The sequence below is a fragment of the Pezoporus wallicus genome, unplaced genomic scaffold (genome assembly GCF_028554395.1).
Source record: "Pezoporus wallicus isolate ANWC-B61680 ecotype Strahan unplaced genomic scaffold, APGP_CSIRO_Pwel_v1 contig_6978, whole genome shotgun sequence".
Classification (NCBI taxonomy): Eukaryota; Metazoa; Chordata; class Aves; order Psittaciformes; family Psittacidae; genus Pezoporus; species Pezoporus wallicus.
In genome coordinates this window covers 2461287-2482960 of record NW_026637190.1, presented here as the reverse complement: position 1 = coordinate 2482960, position 21674 = coordinate 2461287, and the positions used below count along the sequence as shown (strand labels likewise).

The 21674-nt window shown below is 51.6% G+C and overlaps 1 protein-coding gene across 1 annotated transcript in view; it reads right to left on the bottom strand.

Annotated features, from left to right (window-relative positions):
• The window catches only part of SHANK3 (SH3 and multiple ankyrin repeat domains 3), a 313275-nt gene that overhangs the window by 105746 nt on the left and 185855 nt on the right, over positions 1-21674 (bottom strand). Inside the window, 1 exon segment of the mRNA XM_057403824.1 lies at positions 2876-2951. Within this exon segment, the coding sequence (XP_057259807.1) occupies positions 2876-2951 (76 nt within the window).

The window sequence follows — 21674 nt, the reverse complement described above, 5'->3', positions numbered from 1 at the left end:
TTTTAAAGCTGTTCCTCCAACATTGTCATTATGTTAATCCGCTCCCACGTCTGAGCACTCCAGTGAAGTCAGAGATGATGGAATAAGCACTCTCCTGCAAATCATGTTAATCATCTGCTGCAGCGGTCCTACAGCACCTCAGCTCTTCATTCCTGCTCTCCAGGAACCTACTGGCCCAAGCATTTAATATTTAAAAAAATAGGGGAAAACCCCATTTTGTTTATCTTATTTTTTAAGGTGATCCTAAACCCCACATGTGAATCCTCACAACCCCTGATGGTAACCCCATGGCCCCAAGCCTCCTGTTATCGAGTCAGAGCACCACTTCCATCCCATAATACTGCAAAACACACCCTTGCACTCCTGAGGCTCTGCTCCCTGTGCTCTCTGCTTCCCGGCCACCAGCACCACCTCCATCCATCCCTGCTTCAGCAACAGCCACGCTCTGAACTCCAGCAATCAGAGCAGGAAGCTTCCACTGAATGGAGTGGGGCCAGAGAAGGGCAGCGGAGCTGGTGCAGGGCTTGGAGCCTAAGTGTGATGGGGAAGGGCTGAGGGACCTGGGGGGTTCAGTGGGGAGAAGAGAAGGCTCAGGGGGACCTGATGGCTCCCTACAAGTGCCTGACAGGAGGATGGAGCCAGGAGGGGCTGGGCTCTGCTCCCAAGGAACAAGGGATGGGACAAGAGGAAACGGCCTCAAGCTGCACCAGGGCAGGTTTAGATGGAGCTGAGGAACAATTCCTGCCCCAGAGGGTGCTCAGCCATTGGAACAGGCTGCCCAGGGCAGGGCTGCAGTCACCGTCCCTGCAAGTGCTCACACAGCGTGGAGACGAGGCCTCAGTGCCGTGGGTCAGTGGTGACCTTGGCAGGGCTGGGAACGGTTGGACTGGATGAGCTTGAAGGGCTTTTGCAGCCTGGTTGATTCCATGATTCTATGATTATGTGACCACCGGGTGCCTCCACGGTGGGATGTCTTTTGCTGGCTGGGTGGCTCATGGCTCCAGCAGCACCAGTCCCTGAGGCAGGGTGATGGTCTTAAGGTGCGCAACAAAGGCAGCCACTTGTTCTGCTTCACACCAATTTTCCTTAACTGAAGGCTGAGGCTGTTTCACTGCTGTGCTCAGAGCAACCTGTGAGTGAATGATGAGCACACACACGCACTTTGAGAAGCTCTTCTTGTTCCCTGTCACCTCACTACAAGTATTGTGACACTGCAGGAGCAGGAGACACAGCACCCCACTGCTGAGCACCACCACTGTCACACTGTCTCCACCAAAGCCAACCCCAGCTCCATTTCTGGAGAGAGGGAAGGCACTCGAGTGGCACATCACTGAGCGAATGAATGGAACAATGATCCATCCAAAGCTACTGCATACCCAGACTGCCTCTGGCCCAGGAGACTCTGAACACAATATTGCTGCAGGCAGGAATGTTCTGGGTTGCTTGTTCTGTTCTCATGAACACCAAGCACCTGCTGGTTGCCACCATGCAAACACATGAAGGTGGCCTGATGGACATGTGGTGTGCTCCTCATGCTTTCATGTGCATGACTACACACCATACCATGGGGATGCAGCTGAAATCCTCCAGTCTCTTCCAAGACAAGAGACTGGTCTCTTCCAGTCTCTTCTTCCAAGAGAAGAGACTGGAGGATTTGGCAAGTTCAACCCACCAAAACTTGCCAAAATCCCAAGTTTTAACAGCCCATTTCAGCACTGTTACTGTGACCCCAGCAGATCCCAGTCATGCTTTAGCAGAGCAGTCCAGTTTGTCAGCACTTTGCAAGCATCAGCTGCAAATGCCAAGACCTACGGACTATGATCTGCAAGGAGACACAGATAACTGGGTCCAGAAGAGAGTTTACAAGCTCCTGACATGCAGTCCAGCAGGACTTCAGGGTGGAAAGATTGCGTCTTTCTCCCGCCTAAGGGTGCAGCTAAAGGCACATATGTAAAGACAACCTCCGCCCCCTTCTCTGATGGTGGATCCTGGGGACATGGGGCCACTCAGCAAGGTTTAGAAGCTCAGTAAACCAGGACACATTCACTGCTGTGTTGGCAAGCTCCAACACCACAGGATAACTTAGGTTTTGTATAATGAATTCTCACAATATGCTCCTGACACATCACGATCAGTAGCACCCATCCAACTGCTTCAATGACCAACAGTTCTTAAGAGCACCAAGCTTGACTGCAAACAGAGACCATGCTCCGCAGAGTCACCCCACATTTATCCCTCAAACACAGAACCCCAGTGCCCAAAGCATATTCCTGAATCCAACCAGCAGACCCATCCCTACAGCCCAACCTCCTATGAATGTGTCCACATGTGCTGCTGGACCAAGACCAAGCACAGACCAGCAACATCACCCCTGTTTCATGACTGACTCCACATTGAGTTCAATCATCTCCCCAATGGCTGGCCTCCACGCTGAGGTGAGAACACTCAATTGCCACGTACCAGAAGAGCCCTGGTGAACAGCCCTGCAGCCTGTACCACATCCAGTGCTGCTGTCAGGCTGGGCTGCCAGCTGCCTTCGTGCCGTCCCTGCACAACAGCATCCTCCTCTGCCTTTCCAAGCAAGCTGTAACTCTGCATCTGCATCCAACACATCCTGGAGCACACCAGAAATTCTCCAGAACATTTGCTCCCCCACTCAGACCTGAGCCACACTGCCCTGCAGCTTCAGCCTTCATTCACTGAGGCCTCATCTAGGCCTTATAATTTAGACTGTAACTGAACTGACCAAAACAACCAGAAGAGTTTCCTTCCCATGACATTAAATGGACGCGTTTTGCTCCATCAGGAAAAGGAGATACTTCTCCCATGGAAATGAATCTCCTCAAAATCATGAGGCAAAGGTGCTGATGCTTACCTGTGAGAGGTGAAATTGTCGTAAGAGCCCACAGTATAATGTCGAAAGAGGCGCTTTGTTCTGTCTTCTCTGGTTTCTGCAAGAAAGAAGACATCACAAAGCTGAGAGTCAAAGGAACACTTCCCATGGTCTCTGCTTCCCTACATGTATACAGTCAGTGTCACCTTCATGCAAGTATTTATCAATAAACCATCATCTGTGTGCACACGTGTGTCAATGTGATCAGCCCCACACGTGCTGGGGTACAGTCCCACACGCACACAAACAGCTTCTGTGATACAAGATCTCTTCACCAAAACTACTAAACCACAGCGTGAAATTTCAATGAAGATTCCAAAGCAGAGCCAAAGAGGAGAATCGAGGCAAACACACGTTCCATGTCCCAAGGCAGTGGCAAGATTTCTTCCCATGCTCTGTTTGGCGACATCCACCTCATGAGCAAGTGGCTGCACGGTTCTGAGTTACTGGCTGGGCTTAAAGCACGACAATGCCTCAGCGCAGAGGGATGCGGCTCCCACGGAGGAGATGGCACCAGCCCTGACTGCCCTTCTCCTCCCCTGGTGGTCACCGCGCTCTCCACATGCACAGAGTTCTGAGGAAGAACCCAGAGAGGTTTCTTCTCTTCTCGTCTACTAACACTGGCACCATCCCTGACAGCAGACATGACAGGCCATACTTCTTGGACCACATCTCCCCTTTAGGGACAGCTCAGGAGTCCACCCGCCTGCCTCTCGGGTGTGAAAAAGCCCCAGACCCTGCTAGCCTGACCAGGGAACAAGAAGAGAGATGCAGAGCCCCCCAGTTGCTGGGTGCTGAGGGGACACAGCCTGACTCACAGCCTGTGAGGAGAGGAGAGATGCCACTGGAGACACCTGGAACAGGTCTGCACTAATGGCTCAAAGGGAGACATGGCAAAGGGATGCAACAGACACAAGCCAGACATTCCCTTAACACAGAAGGAATTTGCATCACACTACCTAACCCCCATCTACTGCCTGCCCCGGGATTTCTACTGCACATTCACCCTGCAGAAAGCAACTGGCTCCTCCAGTAACGTGACTTGAGCACACCACACTGAACCAGCTCACCATGGCTATAACAGGGTGATGGGACTCCGAGCAATCAGGGAACTCCACTCCTCTACTTTGCAACCAGTTTCTTTTGTAGGCCTGCGTGCTGCTCACTGCACAACTGGCTGCTGGTCTGCTTTACGTTTAATTTAACTTAGTGTTCAAGGCCAGCCTGGACTGGGCTTGGAGCAAGCTGCTCTAGTGGAAGGTGTCCCTGCCCGTGGCAGGGGACTGGAGCTGGAGGAGCTTTAAGGTCCTTCAACCCAAATCACTCTGGGATTCTATGAATTCAGCAATTTAAGCATGCTAACTAGGGCAGATGGATAGAAGGAATGAAGAAAGGGAATAAATAAGAGGAAATAAAGAGCAAAGTATAGATGGGACTCACCGTTTTTCTTCAGTAGGGACACAAAGCGTTTGCACCCAAAGCAGTTACAGCACAAAATAAACATTTGTTTGACCTGCGCTGGAATTCAGAATGGCAACAGCCTGTGAAAGGGGCTGCAGGAGCAGAGGGGCAGGTTTTTACTGTTATTACAGCACCATTGATCCAATGAACTTTGTTCTAAGCTCAGGACAGGGTGCATTGTCAATCCATCCATCCTGGTCTCATGACTCTATCAATCCATCACTGCCGGCAGAGGAAAATGCTTCCACAGCAGCCACAACACCAGGATCCTGCCTGGGGCCTGACAAGAGCGCTACAGGCAGCGGCAGCAGCAGCATCACGTCACCGCACTGACACTCTGTCCTGCCCCCGTGACACGCACTCCCTGTCCCCTGCTGCCGGGCACTGCTGCCAGAGATCAGGCTGTGGCCTCCTGATCCCAAAGGTGCCTCTGCATGGGGAGCAAGGTCCATACTTCAGCACAGATGTCCTGCTCTGGGGACCCTCACCCTTAGCATGCATCTCCAGTTCACTTGCAAAACATACTGACTGTGGGCAAAGCTGGCTGGAGAGGGACTTCAGAGAAGCACCTGTAGGGACAGGCCAAGGGGAATGGCTTTAACCTGCCAGAGGGGAGACTGAGATGAGCTCTTAGGCAGAAGCTCTTCCCTGTGAGGGTGCTGAGGCGCTGGCCCAGGGTGCCCAGAGAAGCTGTGGCTGCCCCATCCCTGGCAGTGCTCAAGGCCAGGTTGGACACAGGGGCTTGGAGCAAGCTGCTCCAGTGGAAGGGGTCCCTGGCCGTGGCAGGGGTTGAAAGTGGGTAAGCTTTAAGGTTCCTCCCAACCCAAACCAGCCTGGGGTTCTGTGATTTTATGAAGGTTGAAAGAACAATTAACTTCACCCAAGTTCACAAATAAGACCACCAAAGTGTCTTCACCATTGAAAACAGCCTTGCTCCCCCCCCAGTTCTTGTTTCCCCCTTTGCTTCTCTTATGCATGTGCTTGTGGGAATTTTTAGCCTCTTCCCTTCTTTCTCAGAAGAGCTGAAGGAGAGCCCTGGGGTGGTGGCACTTGCTCCCCACAGAGTAACACCCTGCACTTATGGTCCTGGCCCCCTTCCTAAGGCCTTGGTCTCCAGTGTGGGGCACACAACACAACCTGCAGGTGTGCAGGAAGGAACGCCTTTGGTACCCCCTTAGTAAAATCTGAGAATCCTTGTAAATGGTGTTTAATTCCAGCTGTATCTCACCATTTTTTAGTTTCTATTTTTGCATATGCTTTGCAGTGCACATCGTACATTAGCAGAGCAGCACAGCTACATCATTCATAAGTATATATGCATGTACGGGGGAGGGTGTGTGCTCAAAAAGATTGTTTTACCAAGTGGTAGGTGATGCAAACAGTGAGACCCCAACACACGGGACATGCAGCATCACAGAGGTTACCGCGGGTGCTCTGGTGATCCCCCCAGAACCAGCGAGTGTGCAGCAAGGACAAAGTGTGGTGCAGCCCAGCCTGCACTGTGCTGCGGCTCGGGAGCGTGGAGGAGATGGCACCGAGTGGGGAGCAGCCCCCGGTGACACAGGGTGTGATTCCAGCCTCGCCGCGGTGCATCACCGGATGCATTTACCTAATCCAGAGAGAGACTTCCTGCCGCCAGGTGGTGCAAGGGGGGCTGATGGCTTCCCAGGAATCTTCCGATTAGGTGGCTGTCCACCGAGCCCCGGCCCTGCGGTCCTGGGAAGAACTGTCTCAAAGAACCAAGGAATTAATCTTACTGGCAAAACAACACCTTATGCCAAGAAACAGGGATGTCAGGGAGTGATAAGCACAGCAACCTGCTGCAAAGAGCTAAAGGACAGAACCTGTTCACCTTGGTCATCCCAGGCAGCTTCTCACCTTGCTTACCCTCCTTCTGGAGGCAGGGGCTCCTCAGCTCTGAGCTGGGGGTACCGGACCCTGCCCACAGCAGCACGGCCGTAAGGAGAAGGAGGCACCATGTGCTCTCACAGGGACTGATGTGCTGCTGGAGAAGCACATGCATCACACACCGGCTCCTTCCCCACTGCTGCGAGAGCGCCCAGACAATGGCAGCACAGGGCAACCTGCTCCAGCTCTGCCAGCACGCCATGAGCACGGCAGGGACCCCCCGGTGCTAACCACCGGGGAATGTGACACCAGAGGCCTAAAGAACACCTAAAACATCAAGATGAACCTTGCTTGTTGTGCCTGTGAACAAGTTGGCACTCACAACGTTCACAACCGGCCCCACGTGACTGCTTCGGTCCCTTCTCCTCCCTCTTCTCTGCCCTACTCTGCCTCCTACTCCCTGCCTCCCTCCACGCATGCGCTGACACTTGCACCTCATCTGCACACACCTCTATTGATCTCAGCAGAATGGTAATTTGGTGACGGGAGCTGGATTTATGGGCTGCCCACACCCCAAAGGCTCATTCTCTTCCAAACCCCTAAATATAGCTGCTGCCAAGCGCATGTTTAATGGAGCCGTCACAAAGGCACCAGGGAATGAGGCTGATGGATGGAGACGAGCGAATCACTTGGAGATAGGTGTGGAGAGGGAGGCTCTATATTAAGAGAAGAGGAAGCAAGAGGACACTGGGGCAGGCCGGTGGGACAGGCACAAGCAGGAAAACAGGAACAGGGAATACAGAATGCCAGAAAACGACAGCATGGACACCAGGAGTAGGTGGTTGGTGCAGGCTGGTGTCAAGCTGCTCTGTACCCTGCCTGCAAAGTGCTTTTGCAAGAGGCAATTCTTCCTAGTAAGGCTGCCTAATATATTAGATGAAAACACAGGGTATCACATCCCAGGGCTGGCCAAGAACACGCTGGATGTGCCAGAGAGAAGGTTCTGGGAGAGAGGCAGCTCCCATAGTGACCAGAGCACGCTGCTGAGCCCGAGCACTGTGACAGAAAGCTCTGGTGCCATTCCCAGGCACCCTCCAGCACTGGGATTGCCTCACCCCATCCCATCCTCTCTTCTCTCAGGCACCAATACAGGGTTGCAAACAGAAACAAATAACTCTTCGGTGCTCACAGCCCAGAAAGCAACCGTATCCTGGGCTGCATCCAAAGGAGCATGACCAGCAGGTCGAAGGAGGTGATCCTGCCCCTCTACTCTGCTCTCGTGAGACCTCACCTGGAGCACTGTGTGCAGTTCTGGTGTCCTCAACACAAAAAGGACATGGAGCTGTTGGAACAAGTCCAGAGGAGGCCACGAGGATGATCAGGGGACTGGAGGGGACTCTCATACGAAGACAGGCTGAGGAAGTTGGGGCTGTTCAGCCGGGAGAGGAGAAGGCTGCGTGGAGACCTCAGAGCAGCTTCCAGTATCTGAAGAGGACCTACAAGGATGCTGGGGAGGGACTCTTCATCAGGGACTGCACTGATAGAACAAGGGGTAATGGGTTAAAACTTAAACAGGGGAAGTTTAGATTGGATAGAAGGAAGAAATTCTTTCCTGTGAGGGTGGTGAGGCACTGGAATGGGTTGCCCAGGGAGGTTGTGAATGCTCTATCCCTGGCAGTGTTCAAGGACAGGTTGGACGAAGCCTTGGGTGAGATGGTTTAGTGTGAGGTGTCCCTGCCCATGGCAGGGGGGTTGGAACTGGATGATCTTAAGATCCTTTCCAACCCTAACTATTCTATGATTCTATGATTCTAACTGATCTCTAATCATCTGATGCAGCACCAGGGACATCATGATCATCCAAGAACTGCATCAAACCACCTGAGAGTCCAGGCCACAGCAAACCACAGAGCCATCAGGCAGATAAGGAACTGAGGAAGGGAGGTACCAGTCAGACTCTGTGCTAGTCAAGAAAGAGGACTGAACATAGATTCTCTCTTTTCAGTTGAAATGCCAACTAAAAGCAGTAACATGCAAGTCAGTGGAAACATGGTCCCAACAGAAGAGGGATGTGGAGCGAGTCTAGAGGAGGCCACCAAGATGCTCCCTGCGAGCAAGTTCTTCCCTGTGAGGATGGTGAGGTGCTCAGGCTGCCCAGAGCTGTGGCTGCCCCATCCCTGGATGCAACATCTCCCTTTTACATCACTGAATTTACACCAAAACCCTCTATGCCAAATGCTCAACGAACCACCTCCACACCTACCAACTGCATCATGCTACTGGGACAAAAGCCCTTCACAGTCACACTTAAGCTTCCCAGCCCTGCCCTGTGCAGACTGAACCGACGTCCCCATGTCTTCCAGAACAAGGTACCTACAGAAACCCTTCCCGCAGCCGATCCTGCTCACTGAAGCACACCCAGTGCTGACTCACATCAACAGGCTGAACCCTCCGACCCCTTTGTCTGCACATGGACACAGCTGCAACCCCCCTGTGAATGTCACATTTGCCCTCAATGTGAGGATGACACCACAGAGAGGAACAGCCACGCCACACACTGCGTGTTTCTAGTAGAGTCAGGGCTAAAGAGTCGAAAGGATCACACTGAAGATGTGACCATGGCTAAGCCTGTGAACATTCAGTGCCCATGACCCTCAGGGCAGGCAGCACTGAAGTTCTGTCTGAGAGCTGGATCTTAACCAATGCTTGTAATGTCCTTTCTGCAGTTAGAGTACATGGACGTAGACACAGGTAAAGGTATCTGAGGGTGTTATACCTCACAAATTAAGTGTGCCTGGCCATCAGGGTAAGAGAACAAATAGCAATGCCTCTGGACTATGCTCTTTTGCCCACAGCATTGAATTTTCTTGGGTCTTGACCTAAAGGCTTATCTCAATTAGACCTTCAAGTGGCAGTCAGGACCATCAGAGTCAAAGTAAGGTCCACAATGGTAACTGAAGCTCTTGCTTGAATTCTGGTACTAGCTCTATTTTTGGAGGTTTAGCAGGAGTAGGAAGGCCAGACGGCCGTCGCAGGGTTATTATAACAGGGTTATATTATTATATTGTAGGAGGGTTATTATAACATAACCTTACTGATGGACAGGGTCACTTTGACAGAAGCTGTAGGGTGTCAGACATCCAAGAGCACATAGGTTCATACTGCTCACGGTGTGCAAAAATGCAAGAAGCCTGACATCCTGCTAAAGAGACCCTGCAATGATCTTCAGTAGGCACACAGAGCATGGAAAGCATCTTCCAATGCAGGAATCACGCCTCTGCAAAACGCTGCTCTTTGAGGAGTGCTGTCCCCATGCCAGCCAAGAGAGGGCATCACAAAGAGGGGAAGCTGGCAAGTCAGATCTGCTCCCCTGCAGAAGCTCATTGCCAAGCCAGAAAACCCAACTGCACAATCAACCTGGAACTTGGTGCCAGCTACAGAGAATGGAGATTCTGGAGATAGAGGCACCCACTGGATGGTGACACTGCAAGCAGTTTAGGAATTACATCACAGCAAGGCTGGGTAGCATCATTTGAGCTTCTGTCTGCTGATCCTCCAACTCACACTCCTGCTGAAGAAGGAGAATTGGGACTGGCATCAAAGACTGCGTGCTCTCATTCTCCACACTGACTTAAAAGACTTCCCAGGTCCCAGGAAGGGTCTGGAGTTGGACCTTTCAGGAGAATCAATCATAAAATCTGTCACAGAGTAGTCTGGATCAGAAGGGACCTTCAAAACTCATCTTGTCCAACCTCTCTGCAATGAGCAGGGACATCTTCCACTAGGATCAGGAGGATAGTTTCAGGGCTGGAAAAGGCTTCATTTTTTCCCCTCAGGAACAGGACTATCAGGGTCATTGTTCTACTAAACCTCAGGAGCACAACCCCCATGGACTGGCCTAACCTCCTTTTGGAGCCTTTAACCTGCACTGACTGCAGCAAGACCCACAGCTGCGTGCTGGTGTGGACAGAGTTCATTCTGTGTCTGAACCTGGCTGCCTGACTTCACTGACCACCCCTTAATTCTCATGTTTAGACCAACAACCACTCCATTTCTCCAGATGGTCTCGGATCCCCACTGTATTCTCCTGAATCTCCCCATGCTTGCCTCTCCCCACCTGGGAAGTCCGGTGGCCACCACTGGCAATCTGCTGCAGAACCTGCCTGCTTGTTTCCACCCTTTGCTTTTCATCATCCAACCAGTTATTTTCTAAAAGCAGACTTGGAGAAAGCCTCCCAGCAGCATACTGAGAGCCCTGGTAGGCTGCATCAATCCTTCACCAGGGCTTACTGACTACTTCAAAGACTTGTAGGACATCTAGTGGGCTTCCCCCTAAAAAGGTTTTAAATGAGGGACAGTCAATAAAATACTGCTTACTCCTGGTTTACACTGATTTGCAAGATGCAGAAGAACAAAACCCCAGACCTACTGGTCTTTCTATCCTGACTGTGGTGCTGCTCTGTTATGAGAATGAGAAATAATGCAGCTGACGCTGAGCTCTAAGCAAGAGTGAATGTGATGCTTCAAGGTAGCCTTGGCTGCAGTGATCATGAGAGGGTAGAGTCTGAGACCCTTAGGGCAGTGAAAAGGGCACACAGCAAGCTCATTGCCCTGGACTTCAAAAGAAAGTCTTGGCCTCTTCAGGAACCTGCTCAGTAAGGTTCCATGGGATACAGCCCTAGAGGGCAGGGGGGCCCAAGACTGTTGGTTGATATTCAAGGATCACCAGCTACAAGCTCAGGAGTGCTGCATCCCAACCAGAAGGAAGTGCAGCAGGAGGGCCAGGAGACCCCCTTGGATGGATAAGGAGCTGCTGAGGAAGCTTAGAGGGAAAAAAGAGGCTTATAAAAGGCGGAAGCAAGGACAGGCGGCCTGGGAATAATACAGGGATGTTGTCTGGGAAGCTAGTGACCCCGTTAGGAGAGCTAAGGCCCAGTCAGGATTAAACTTGGCTGGGGATGTGAAAGGTAACAGGAAGGGATCCTATAGGTACATTGCAAATAAAAGACAGACTAGGGGCAACGTGGGCCCTCAGGAAGCTCTCGGGAGAACTGGCTACCCGGGATTTGGATAAGGCTGAGGTTCTGAATGACTTCTTTGCCTCAGTCTTCACTGGCAAATGCTATGACCACACCACACAAGTTTTGGAAGGCAGACGCAGGGACTGTGAGAATGAAGACCTTGTGCCCACTGTAGGAGAGGATCTGGTTCGAGACCATCTTAAGAACCTGAACGTGCACAAGTCCATGGGACCTGATGAAATCCATCTGCGGGGCCTGAAGGAGCTGGTGAATGAAGTTGCTAAGCCACGGTCAATCATATTTGAGAAATCATGGCAGTCAGGTGAAGTTCCCATGACTGGAAAAAGGGAAATATAACCCCCATTTTCAAGAAGGGGGAAACGGATGACCCGGGGAATTACAGACCAGTCAGAAACATCAATCTGATGGACGGACCACTCGGTGGATAAAGAACTGGCTGCATGGCCGCACACAAACAGTTGTGGTCAATGGCTCAATGTCCGGCTGGAGACCAGTAACGAGTGGTGTCCCTCAGGGATCAGGGTTGGGACCGGTCTTGTTCAACATCTTCGTCACTGACATGGACAGTGGGATTGAGTGCGCCCTCAGCAAGTTTGCTGATGACACCAAGCTGTGTGGTTCGGTTGATACCCTGGAGGGAAGGAATGCCATCCAGAGGGACCTCGACATGCTTGTGAGGTGGGCTGATGCCAACCTCATGAAGTTTAACCATGCCAAGTGCAAGGTCCTACAGCTGGGTCGGAGCAATCCCAGGCACAGCTACAGGTTGGGCAGAAAAGAGATTCAGAGCAGCCCTGCGGAGAAGGACTTGGGGGTGTTGGCTGATGAGAAAATGAACATGAGCCGGCTTCAGTGTGCGCTTGCAGCCCAGAAAGCAACCGTATCCTGGGCTGCATCAAGGGGAGCGTGATCAGCAGGTCAAAGGCGGTGATCCTGCCCCTCTGCTCTGCTCTTGAGAGACCCCAGGTGCAGCATTGTGTGCAGTTCTGGTGTCCTCAGCATAAGAAGGACATGGAGCTGCTGGACCAAGTCCAGAGGAGGCCACAAAGATGATCAGGGACTGGAGCACCTCCTGTGTGAAGACAGGCTGAGAACACCAGGGCTGTTGAGCCTGGAGAAGGCTGTGTGGAGACCTCAGAGCAGCTTCCAGTGTTTGAAGGGGACTACAAGGATGCTGGAGAGGGGCTCTTTGTCAGAGACTGTAGCGATAGGGCAAGGGGTGATAGGTTCAGACTGAAAGAGGGGAAGTTCAGGCTGGAGATAATGAACAAGTTATTTAGTGTGAGGGTGCTGAGGCGCTGGCACAGGGTGCCCAGAGAAGCTGCAGCTGCCCCATCCCTGGCAGTGTTCAAGGTCAGGTTGGACGGGGCTTGGAGCAAGCTGCTCTACTGGAAGGTGTCCCTGCTCATGGCAGGGAGTTGGAACTGGATGAGCTTTAAGGTCCCTTCCCACACAAACCAGCTTGTGGTTCTATGATTCTAAGGTATCAGCAGCTAATAATGACACAGTTGCTTAAAATCAGGCAGAAATTCTAACACATCATCTGAGCTAACAGCAGAGTGCCAGAAATTAATAAAATCTAAGTCAGCCTACAACAAAAGTGATGAGTAGACAGTGACCAGAGCACCCTGCAGAGCAGCAGGAGAGCAGCAGGAAACGTACAGAGCTGAATAGTGATAAAAAGGACAGAATTCTGTGATGAATTCTGGAGCAGGGCCCAGCCTGAGTCCCCATGTGCAGCCAGTACCTGGCCGACACCAGAGACACAGAACCCAGAATCAATGCTCCTCCCAGAAGTAGCAGTGCAGATCTTTGCTCAGGAGCCTCTTGTCCATTGTGCTCTGTAATGTCAGTAGAACTACTCTGCTGAGTCTAAATTCCTTCTGCAGGAGGCCAAATAGCCACAATGTGGTTGAGGTTTAAAACTCAGTAATGCCTCAGACCTTTTCATTCGTGTACAGACCTAAACAAATCAGGAGAAACCACTTTAACCAACTGTGGGTTGTTTTTTTTTTACTTTAAATTCCCTTGCATCCTGAAGTTCGAACATCAGCCTAAAAGCGCTTTAACACAGCTACATCACACCTTGGAGACACAATGCAAGGAAGATAAATGGGTTACAAGTGCCAAGGCATTGCTAAGAGGTTCCTATGTAATAACATGGGAATCTTGGCACTTTGTACTGTCCTGCTTGACCTTAGCACTCTTATACCCATGACTTCAAGGAATATGGACCTTCAGTTCATGCCCAGAACATCTGTAGTACCCAAACGTGACCACTAAGCAACAAAACCATACTTGCATCATGAGTAGTTCAGTGGTCAAATCAGCAGGAAGTGTTGTTATTGGAAATATTAAGGAAAAGTGAAACCAGTGTCAAAACTTCGAAGTTCCCACTCTCTGAAGGGCAAAAATCAGCAAATCTACCAGCTGTCAGCTGTAAAACCTCAGCAGCACCTTGGGATATTCACACACCAACCTCTACTCCTGATCACAAGAGGAAGCTGCCGGCGGAGCCACAGACAAACTGAGACAGAAGGAAGGTTCAGAGAAACAAGGGATGAAGTGAAAGGCAGCACAGCATGGAGGAAGCCAACACAAGCAGCAGTGGAATGGAGACAGGATCAGACTTGAAGGGAAGCAAATGAGAGAGAAACCGAGAGGAGTTTGAAATGCTGGCGCAGAGCAGGAAGGGACTGGCTCCCACCTCCTGCATGACAAGAGGGAAAAGCAGCTCTGCTTGGAAGCCTGCAGGGTCACCAGGCCTGGGGAAGATGGGAGGTTACAGGAGCCCATGGACATGGATTCCACGAGCACGTTTTTCCAGCAGCAGCCGGTTGGCTGTGCCAGCCAACACTCCATCACCTACAGCTCTATGGTTATCCGCTCTTCAGCGGTCTTGCACAGGCTCCCATGTGTTCGTGTGCTGCATGTGGAACTCCAGTGGGACAGCAGCTCCCAGCTCAGGAACATCAACATTCACTTTCCAGCTGCAGATGAGGAAACGCTCATGTCCCATCCTGTCAGGGAACTGCCACCTTCTGAGTGTCCAAATGGGAAGACTCATCTGTCTTCAGCCAGGAGACTGTGGTAAAAGCATGCACATTTGGCTGTTAAGCAGGAAGTTATTTTAGGCTTGGCTCTACTCTTACCACCCTCTTCATGCAGAAGTAAACAGCTATAAGGATAATACCGGAGACTGTACCACAGGCTTTGATAACAGCCAAGGTGAATAACAACCACCAGCCTCACTTTGTGCACAGAGCCAGCCATCCTAGTGCAGAAGGCCATCAGGACATCTAGTCTAGGTCATGCTTTGCCTAGAAAGGTTGGCCCAGATGACCCCTGAGGTCCCTTCCAACCTGGAATTTGATTCTGTGATGATTCAGGCAATGCCAGCCACAATTTGTCCATGGTAAATTCATTCTGGTCATGCCATGCTTTGCTCCTCCGATTCCCTTGCTCCTCTTGCCCCAAGCTTTCATCAGGCTGCTGGTCTACCTGGGTGAAGTCAGATGCATGCTGGCTGGTCACACACCATGACTTGGTGGCCAGCAGGCCAAGAAGGCTTCCAGCACAGCTCATGCTGATGTCTCTCTCCAGGACCATTAAGTGCACAGACTAAAGGAGGGGACTGAACTCAAGGCAGAAGGCGAGATGCAGAGTCCCAGCAGGACTTTCACAGCACTTGTGCTGCTCCCAGTGTGAGCTGTCCCTGAGTATCCTCTGAGAGATGCCCCCAGTTGTCACCAAGCACACACAGGCACTTGTCACGCAGCACCAAGGTACAGCTCCGTGCTCCTCTGCCACTGCTTCCTGTCCATCTTCTAACTGATCGCTCTGCACCACCACATGGAAGAGCTGGAAGAGCAAAGGAGGGACCTTCCTCCCTGCAGGGGCTCTCAGGGCAGCACTCCAGCTCCTGAGGCTTACGCCGCTTTGCCTCCCAACCTGCTGCTCCCAGGCAGATGCCTCCCTGGGAGCTCCTTCCCTCTGTAGGGATTCTCAAAGACCTGCTCAGCAAAGCCACAGTGTTGGGACTGTAGCGACAGGGACAAGGGTTTGGGTTCAAACTCAAACAGGGAAAATTCAGGCTGGATATAAGGAATAAGGTCTTCGCTGTGAGGGTGCTGAGGCGCTGGCACAGGGTGCCCAGAGAAGCTGTGGCTGCCCCATCCCTGGCAGTGTTCAAGGCCAGGTTGGACGCAGGGGCTTGGAGCAAGCTGCTCCAGTGGAAGGGGTCCCTGCCCGTGGCAGGGGTTGGAGCTGGAGCAGCTTTAAGGTCCCTTCCAACCCCATCCCCTGGTGCTCGCTGCTCAGCCAGGGCTGCTCCCTTCCACCCTGGGAAGTTCAGCCCACTGAATTCTCCATTTCCTGCTGCCTGTTTGCCACATCCTGGTGTGGGCTTTCTCCAAAAACCAAAGGTATTTGTCAAAAGCAATGATTGCCAAGTCACAACAAGGCACACGGGTGCTACATGGAACTCACTATATCCAATGAGACATAACCCACACACGGCCACTGGAGACACCAACAGCACCTCAGCTGCAGGACAACTCCATGCCATTGCTCTACACACCATCCAGTCTCTCTGTGGGTGAGGCTGCAACCCCTGTTACTTCACCACCACCCCAATCTGGCTTCAGGATCGAGTTCTCCAGAGGAGGATCATGGACAGTTGAGGCAGACTCCATAATGTACCAAGAAAACAAAAGAGAAGGTGGAACAGACAACTCATCCCTCCACATGCAGGACACACAGACAATGAATTATGAAATGGGTAGCATAACAAAACAAGCTGACCTCCCCAATGGCTGGTGCAGAGCTCCAGGAGGGAGACGATCAATTCCCTGCAGGAAATCAGAGCTGTATTTCATTAAAGCACCAAAATCCTCCTCCTCCTCTGCACCCTATGCATTGCATCACCTGGGGGTGCCATCAGAGACAGTGAAGAACAACAGTGCCCTCTACCAAATGAAACAGCCAACGACTCCGGCAGCCTCCCTCCCGAGCCCAGGCAGCCGGGACAGGAACAGCCCCGTTCTCCATAGGAACCTTGGCTCAGGCTGGGCTCCAGGTGACATGGCCCAGGTTCAGGCCCCTGGGGCCAAGCATGACCACCAGCACCTCATCCTCCTTGGTGGTGATGTGTTGGTGCCTCCGATGCACCAGGCTGGAAACTACCTTGGCTGCTGCACAACACAGGCATGAATGAGCCAAACAGTGGTGCTAGTAATCCTCTTTTAATCCCATTGTTATCCAGTCCGCCCTTCCAGTACCCATTCTGACGACTAATACAGACAATGAGGGGACAGGCCTAGCCAGAAAGATGCTCTCACTATTAGACTTGTAAATAATTTGAGGTACTCAACAACTGCCATTTCAATTTCAAAACATTTATTACACAGAAAAGTAATTTTTTGATCTAAAGATGCTTCAAGCTTCTAATTGTTTCTTCAGAAAGGCTTTCTGCAACGGAAAGAAGTGGTAACACTTCCACCACCTCCACTGCTACCCACAGGTAGAATCCCACAATGGTTTGGGTTGAAGCTCATCCAGCTCCAGCCCCTGCCATGGGCAGGGACACCTTCCACTGGAGCAGCTTGCTCCAAGCCCCTGTGTCCAACCTGGCCTTGAACACTGCCAGGGATGGGGCAGCCACAGCTTCTCTGGGCACCCTGTGCCAGCGCCTCAGCACCCTCACAGGGAAGAGCTTCTGCCTAAGAGCTCATCTCAGTCTCCCCTCGGGCAGGTTCAAGCCATTCCCCTTGGCCTGTCCCTACATCCCTTGTCCCAAGCCCCTCTCCAGCTTTCCTGCAGCCCCTTCAGGCACTGGAGCTGCTCTCAGGTCTCCCCTTCAGGAGCCTTCTCTTCTCCAGGCTGACCCAGCCCAGCTCTCTCAGCCTGGCTCCAGAGCAGAGCTGCTCCAACCCAGGTACCGAGCAGGTAACTAAATACATCCCTGGCACACCAGGAGGGTTTATTCCACTCTTAAAATTATTTGTCTTTTCTCAGAAAAAGAGGAAATGTCAAAGCTGGGCCCGCTGGGACTTTGGTAATGTGGTTTCATGTATTAGCAATTTAAATGCTGTGATGATGGCAAACAACTGGAAATGCTGCCACAAATATATGGGCAGACAAGGAGCAGTAAAGGAGAAGTCTCTCCCAGGCAAAACAGGCAGTTCCCTGGAGACCACTGACTCCCACATCCTCCACAGGCATCAATGTATGATATCAAGGAAAAGCTCTGACAAAGAAGGTTCTCAACCCATGGTCATTGCACACCCAGAAACAGCTCTAGGTCTTGGTCAGCCCCAGCATCCCACAACATGTTCTCCACACCCAGTGCTGGTGCCTTCCCAGGCTGTGTCCCTGCATCTCCCCATGCCGAGGACCTCCCGCTCCTTCCAGAATCCCAGTCCTGGAGAGCAACCCCTCAGCCCCGTATCCGCCTGAACCCAGCACTGCCAGAGCTGCCAGGTTCCAGGAGGCAGCTGAACATCCCAGGAAACCCCAGACCCCTGTGTCTGCAAGTGCTCTCATCCCAGCAGCTCCAACAGCCTCAGAGCTTCCTGACACCTCCTCTCCACAAAAGGCAGATCTGCATGTGGAAGCAGACACCACCACAGAGCGCTTCCCAGAGGAGACACTACAGCATCTGCAAACAGACACAGCTTGAGAGAGGTGAAGAGCAACAAGGTGACACCCAGCAGGAGGTGATACCCAGAAGCCGTGGATCTCCACCGGGGCCAGGCTGCAGGCTCGCAGTGCATGGGAGCATATGCTCCGCTCTCACACCTTCCTCACTCCACGGCCAAGGGGCTGTGACAAAAGGGCTGCTCAGCACCCATGTCAGAGTGTTTGGTATGTTCTGCTCCACACCCAAACTTGCCCTTTAGTTTCTGGGTGTCTCTTCCCGGGAGATGAGCGAGCAGGTGAGGCCTGTTCCACCCCTGATCCATGTGGGAGACAGGCAGGATTCACCTTAGTGGTGAATTCTGAAAAACACAGGCGAGTGAAGATCAGGGGAGGGACAATGGTTCAGGACAAAATGAGCCCAAACTGCATGCCGGCACTACCATAAGACTGCCACAAGACTGCCACATTCCAACGTGTAGTAAGTAAATGCACATTTTACAGCGCCTGCAACCTATCCTAAAGAGCTATTTTGTCTTAACTACAGCTACCAAATGTCCCTTTGCAATCTTAAACAAAGCTGCAGGTCCTGCTCCCAATAACTCCCTGGACCAGCCTCAGACTACTCTGTAATTAATCCAAAGCACGAGCGAGCCATGTTCAAAGCAGCCATTCCAGTGCCTGCTTCAGCAGAACCTTGTCCAACAACTGGCAAACTAGGTCCTGAAGAATTAGTACTCATATTTCATTTGATATAGTGTAAATACTCCCTAATTACATTACTGAGATTCGTGTGTGCAAGGTCAGCATGCCCAGAGTCACAGCACAGAATCACCACAGAATGGTTTGGGTTGGAAGGGACCTTAAAGCTCCTCCAGCTCCAACCCCTGCCACGGGCAGGGACCCCTTCCACTGGAGCAGCTTGCTCCAAGCCCTGTCTCACCTGGCCCTGCAGCCGTTACTCAGTTCCCATCCAAGAAGGGATTCCCCCACTGAGGCTTCGTTCCTGGCCGAGCACATAGAGGCTGCCCACACACTGTGAACGTCTCTTGTCCCACCAGGGAGACCAACGTGAATCCAGCTTCCTGCAGTGATCAGGATGACAACCAGCTCCCCATCAGATGTTAACAGCTCCTTGTGCATCGCACTAACATCTCCCACACACTGGAAATGCCTCGTATGAGACATGCCCAGCTCTCATCTGCCTCGTCCACAGACACACGATGCTACAGCCACCTCCTGAACCACTTATGGGCCTCCTCTTGTTGTTTGAAGAAGTTAAACGTCCGTGCATAACTACTGAGAACATCTTGTTTCAAGTGCAAGATCTTGTGTTTTATCCTACTGAATTTCATCCTATTTATTATGCTAACTCATCCCCTTCTGAAAGTAAAATGTTCTCACCTCATAAGATGCCGCATTAGCAGCATATTCCAGTTTTCTTTTTGCCACAGCTATTAGTGAAAGCATTTCAGAGGCTAAATCATTAATCAGGTAGTGACAGATGACAGATTTTCAGTGCTACCCCACATTTCCTCCAACTTTACTGACCATTTGCCACATGACACTGTCCTGAAATCCAAATGAGCTGGAACATTTCCTTAGCCAACACAGTCAGTCAATCTCCTTTAGCACAAAAATGTCCCTGGATAAACACTGTTCTGTCCTACACCTTTTCCCACCTTCCTCTTCCTTCAAAATCTGTTCTGGACACTCTTGAACCAGTTCACACACAGCACCTCAGACTGGGCTGCTCAGAGCACTCCCATGCATGGGCTTCACCCTCACCTCACCTTTGCTAATGTGCCAGCAGTTTTCCCTATTACTTTTCCAGAATGCTGGTGTCATTGTTTTGGTGGGGCTGCTCTCTAAGGGAGGTGGGTCAGGAACCCGAGACCCCACAGCCAGGCCAGCAGGACCAACCAGAGATGGTGGCCAAGTCCAAGCAGGGGTCCAGCTCAAAAGGCAGTGGCACAGCGATGGGGCAGGTCTCCAGACAAGGCAGGAAGCCAAGCACAGGTCACAGTTAAGGCCAGGTCTTATGCTCCCCAGGCAGGTCCAGAGTCATGAGGCAGGTCTGAGATCAAGCTGGGAAATCAGTCCATGGGTTGGAGTCTGCATCAGGACTCCATGGCCAGCCCCAGGCACGACAACGAGTGAACTGGAGACCAGGGCCCCTTCACCCCATTTCAGGCAGGCACTGAAAGCTGCAGCTTAAACAGAGCTCCAGGGACCAGTGGTGTGGGAGAAGATCCCAGGTAAGCTGGTCATGGACATGAAGATGTCTTAGTGCTGTCAGGGCCCTGCTGCTGCTGCTCTCTCCAGCTGGCAGTACCCGTCCTGCTGTTTCCAAGCCAGCCAACATCGTGCTCCTTGTGAGAGGGAATTGTTCTGGTAAGTTTGGACTTTATCTAATTATCTTTGATCTTACTCATTCTTGTGGCTTAATAGTTCTACATCCTCTTTCCTTACTCTTATTTGCAGAGCTGAAGAACTTACTATTACTCCTCTCAGCGTTCTCCAGGTCTAGCTCAGCTGAGTTCCTGGCAAACTGCATCTCACATTCATGATTTCAGATCCCCTGATACAGGGTTTTTTTTGCAGATGAATCCTAGTCTTTGTTCTTTGAGAGCTTTGCTTATTCCTGGAAGCCTGGGGACAATCACATTTGGATTCTCTACCTGCAGGATTTATCTTTTGCCAGGAATACATTTTTGGGCAAGTTTTTGTAGCTTCAACTTAAAATATTCACTCAAAATCCCACCTCTCCTTCATAGAATCATAGAATCGTTAGGGTTGGAAAGGACCTTAAGATCATCCAGTTCCAACCCTCCTGCCATGGGCAGGGACACCTTACGCTAAATCATATCACCCAAGGCCTTGTCCAACCTGGTCTTGAACACTGCCAGGGATGGAGCATTCACAACCTCCCTGGGCAACCTATTCCAGTGCCTCACCACCCTCACAGGAAAGAATTTCCTTTTTATATCCTACCTAAACTTCCCCTGTTTAAGTTTTAACCCGTTACCCCTTGTCCTGTCACTACTGTCCCGAATGGAGAGCCCCTCCCCAGCATCCCTATAGGCCCCCTTCAGATACTGGAAGGCTGCTCACTGAAGATGCTCAGTTCCATTCACTTCACTACACTCTTCTTCTTTACCAAATACAAAAACCAGGATTCCCGACAATGTCCTTTTCCAAAGCCGTATAAAGGTTTATGGCTTTGTCCTACCTCTGGCCCTGCACCACACACCCCTCCCACCCTCAGCTTCACCATTGCCTCTGCCTTTCCCTAAAGCACACACATGCCCCTCTGCGCTGTTCTCACCTTTAGGAGCTGCTGGACTGAACAAATCACTTGGCTCAGCTTCTCCTCTGCACTCCTGAGCTGGCATTTGTATTCCAAATACCTGAGCCTTACCTCACTGGCCACTGTCAGTTCCATCAGCAGAAGAGACAGCCTCTTTGGGAGCAGCCTGCCTGCTGCTTTCACCTGACCACCAGCTCCTCTCTTGTGTCCCTTCAGGCAAAGGTATGCCAACATCTGTCTGATTTTCCTCTTCTTGGACTAAAACCAGCAATGCAGACAGCAGCCTGTCCACATCACCCCCCTCATTCTTGGTTTAAAGCCATTTCTGAGGGACCATATGCAGGGTAGGTCCTTTACCAAGTGCTCCTTCTCCAAACACTTTGTATCTAAACAGCCGGTGACTTATCAGCACTGGGAACCACCACGGGCACGTGCTGGGGCATCACCTCTGCAGGCAAAGGGCTTTAGCTCCAGCGCAAGCCGC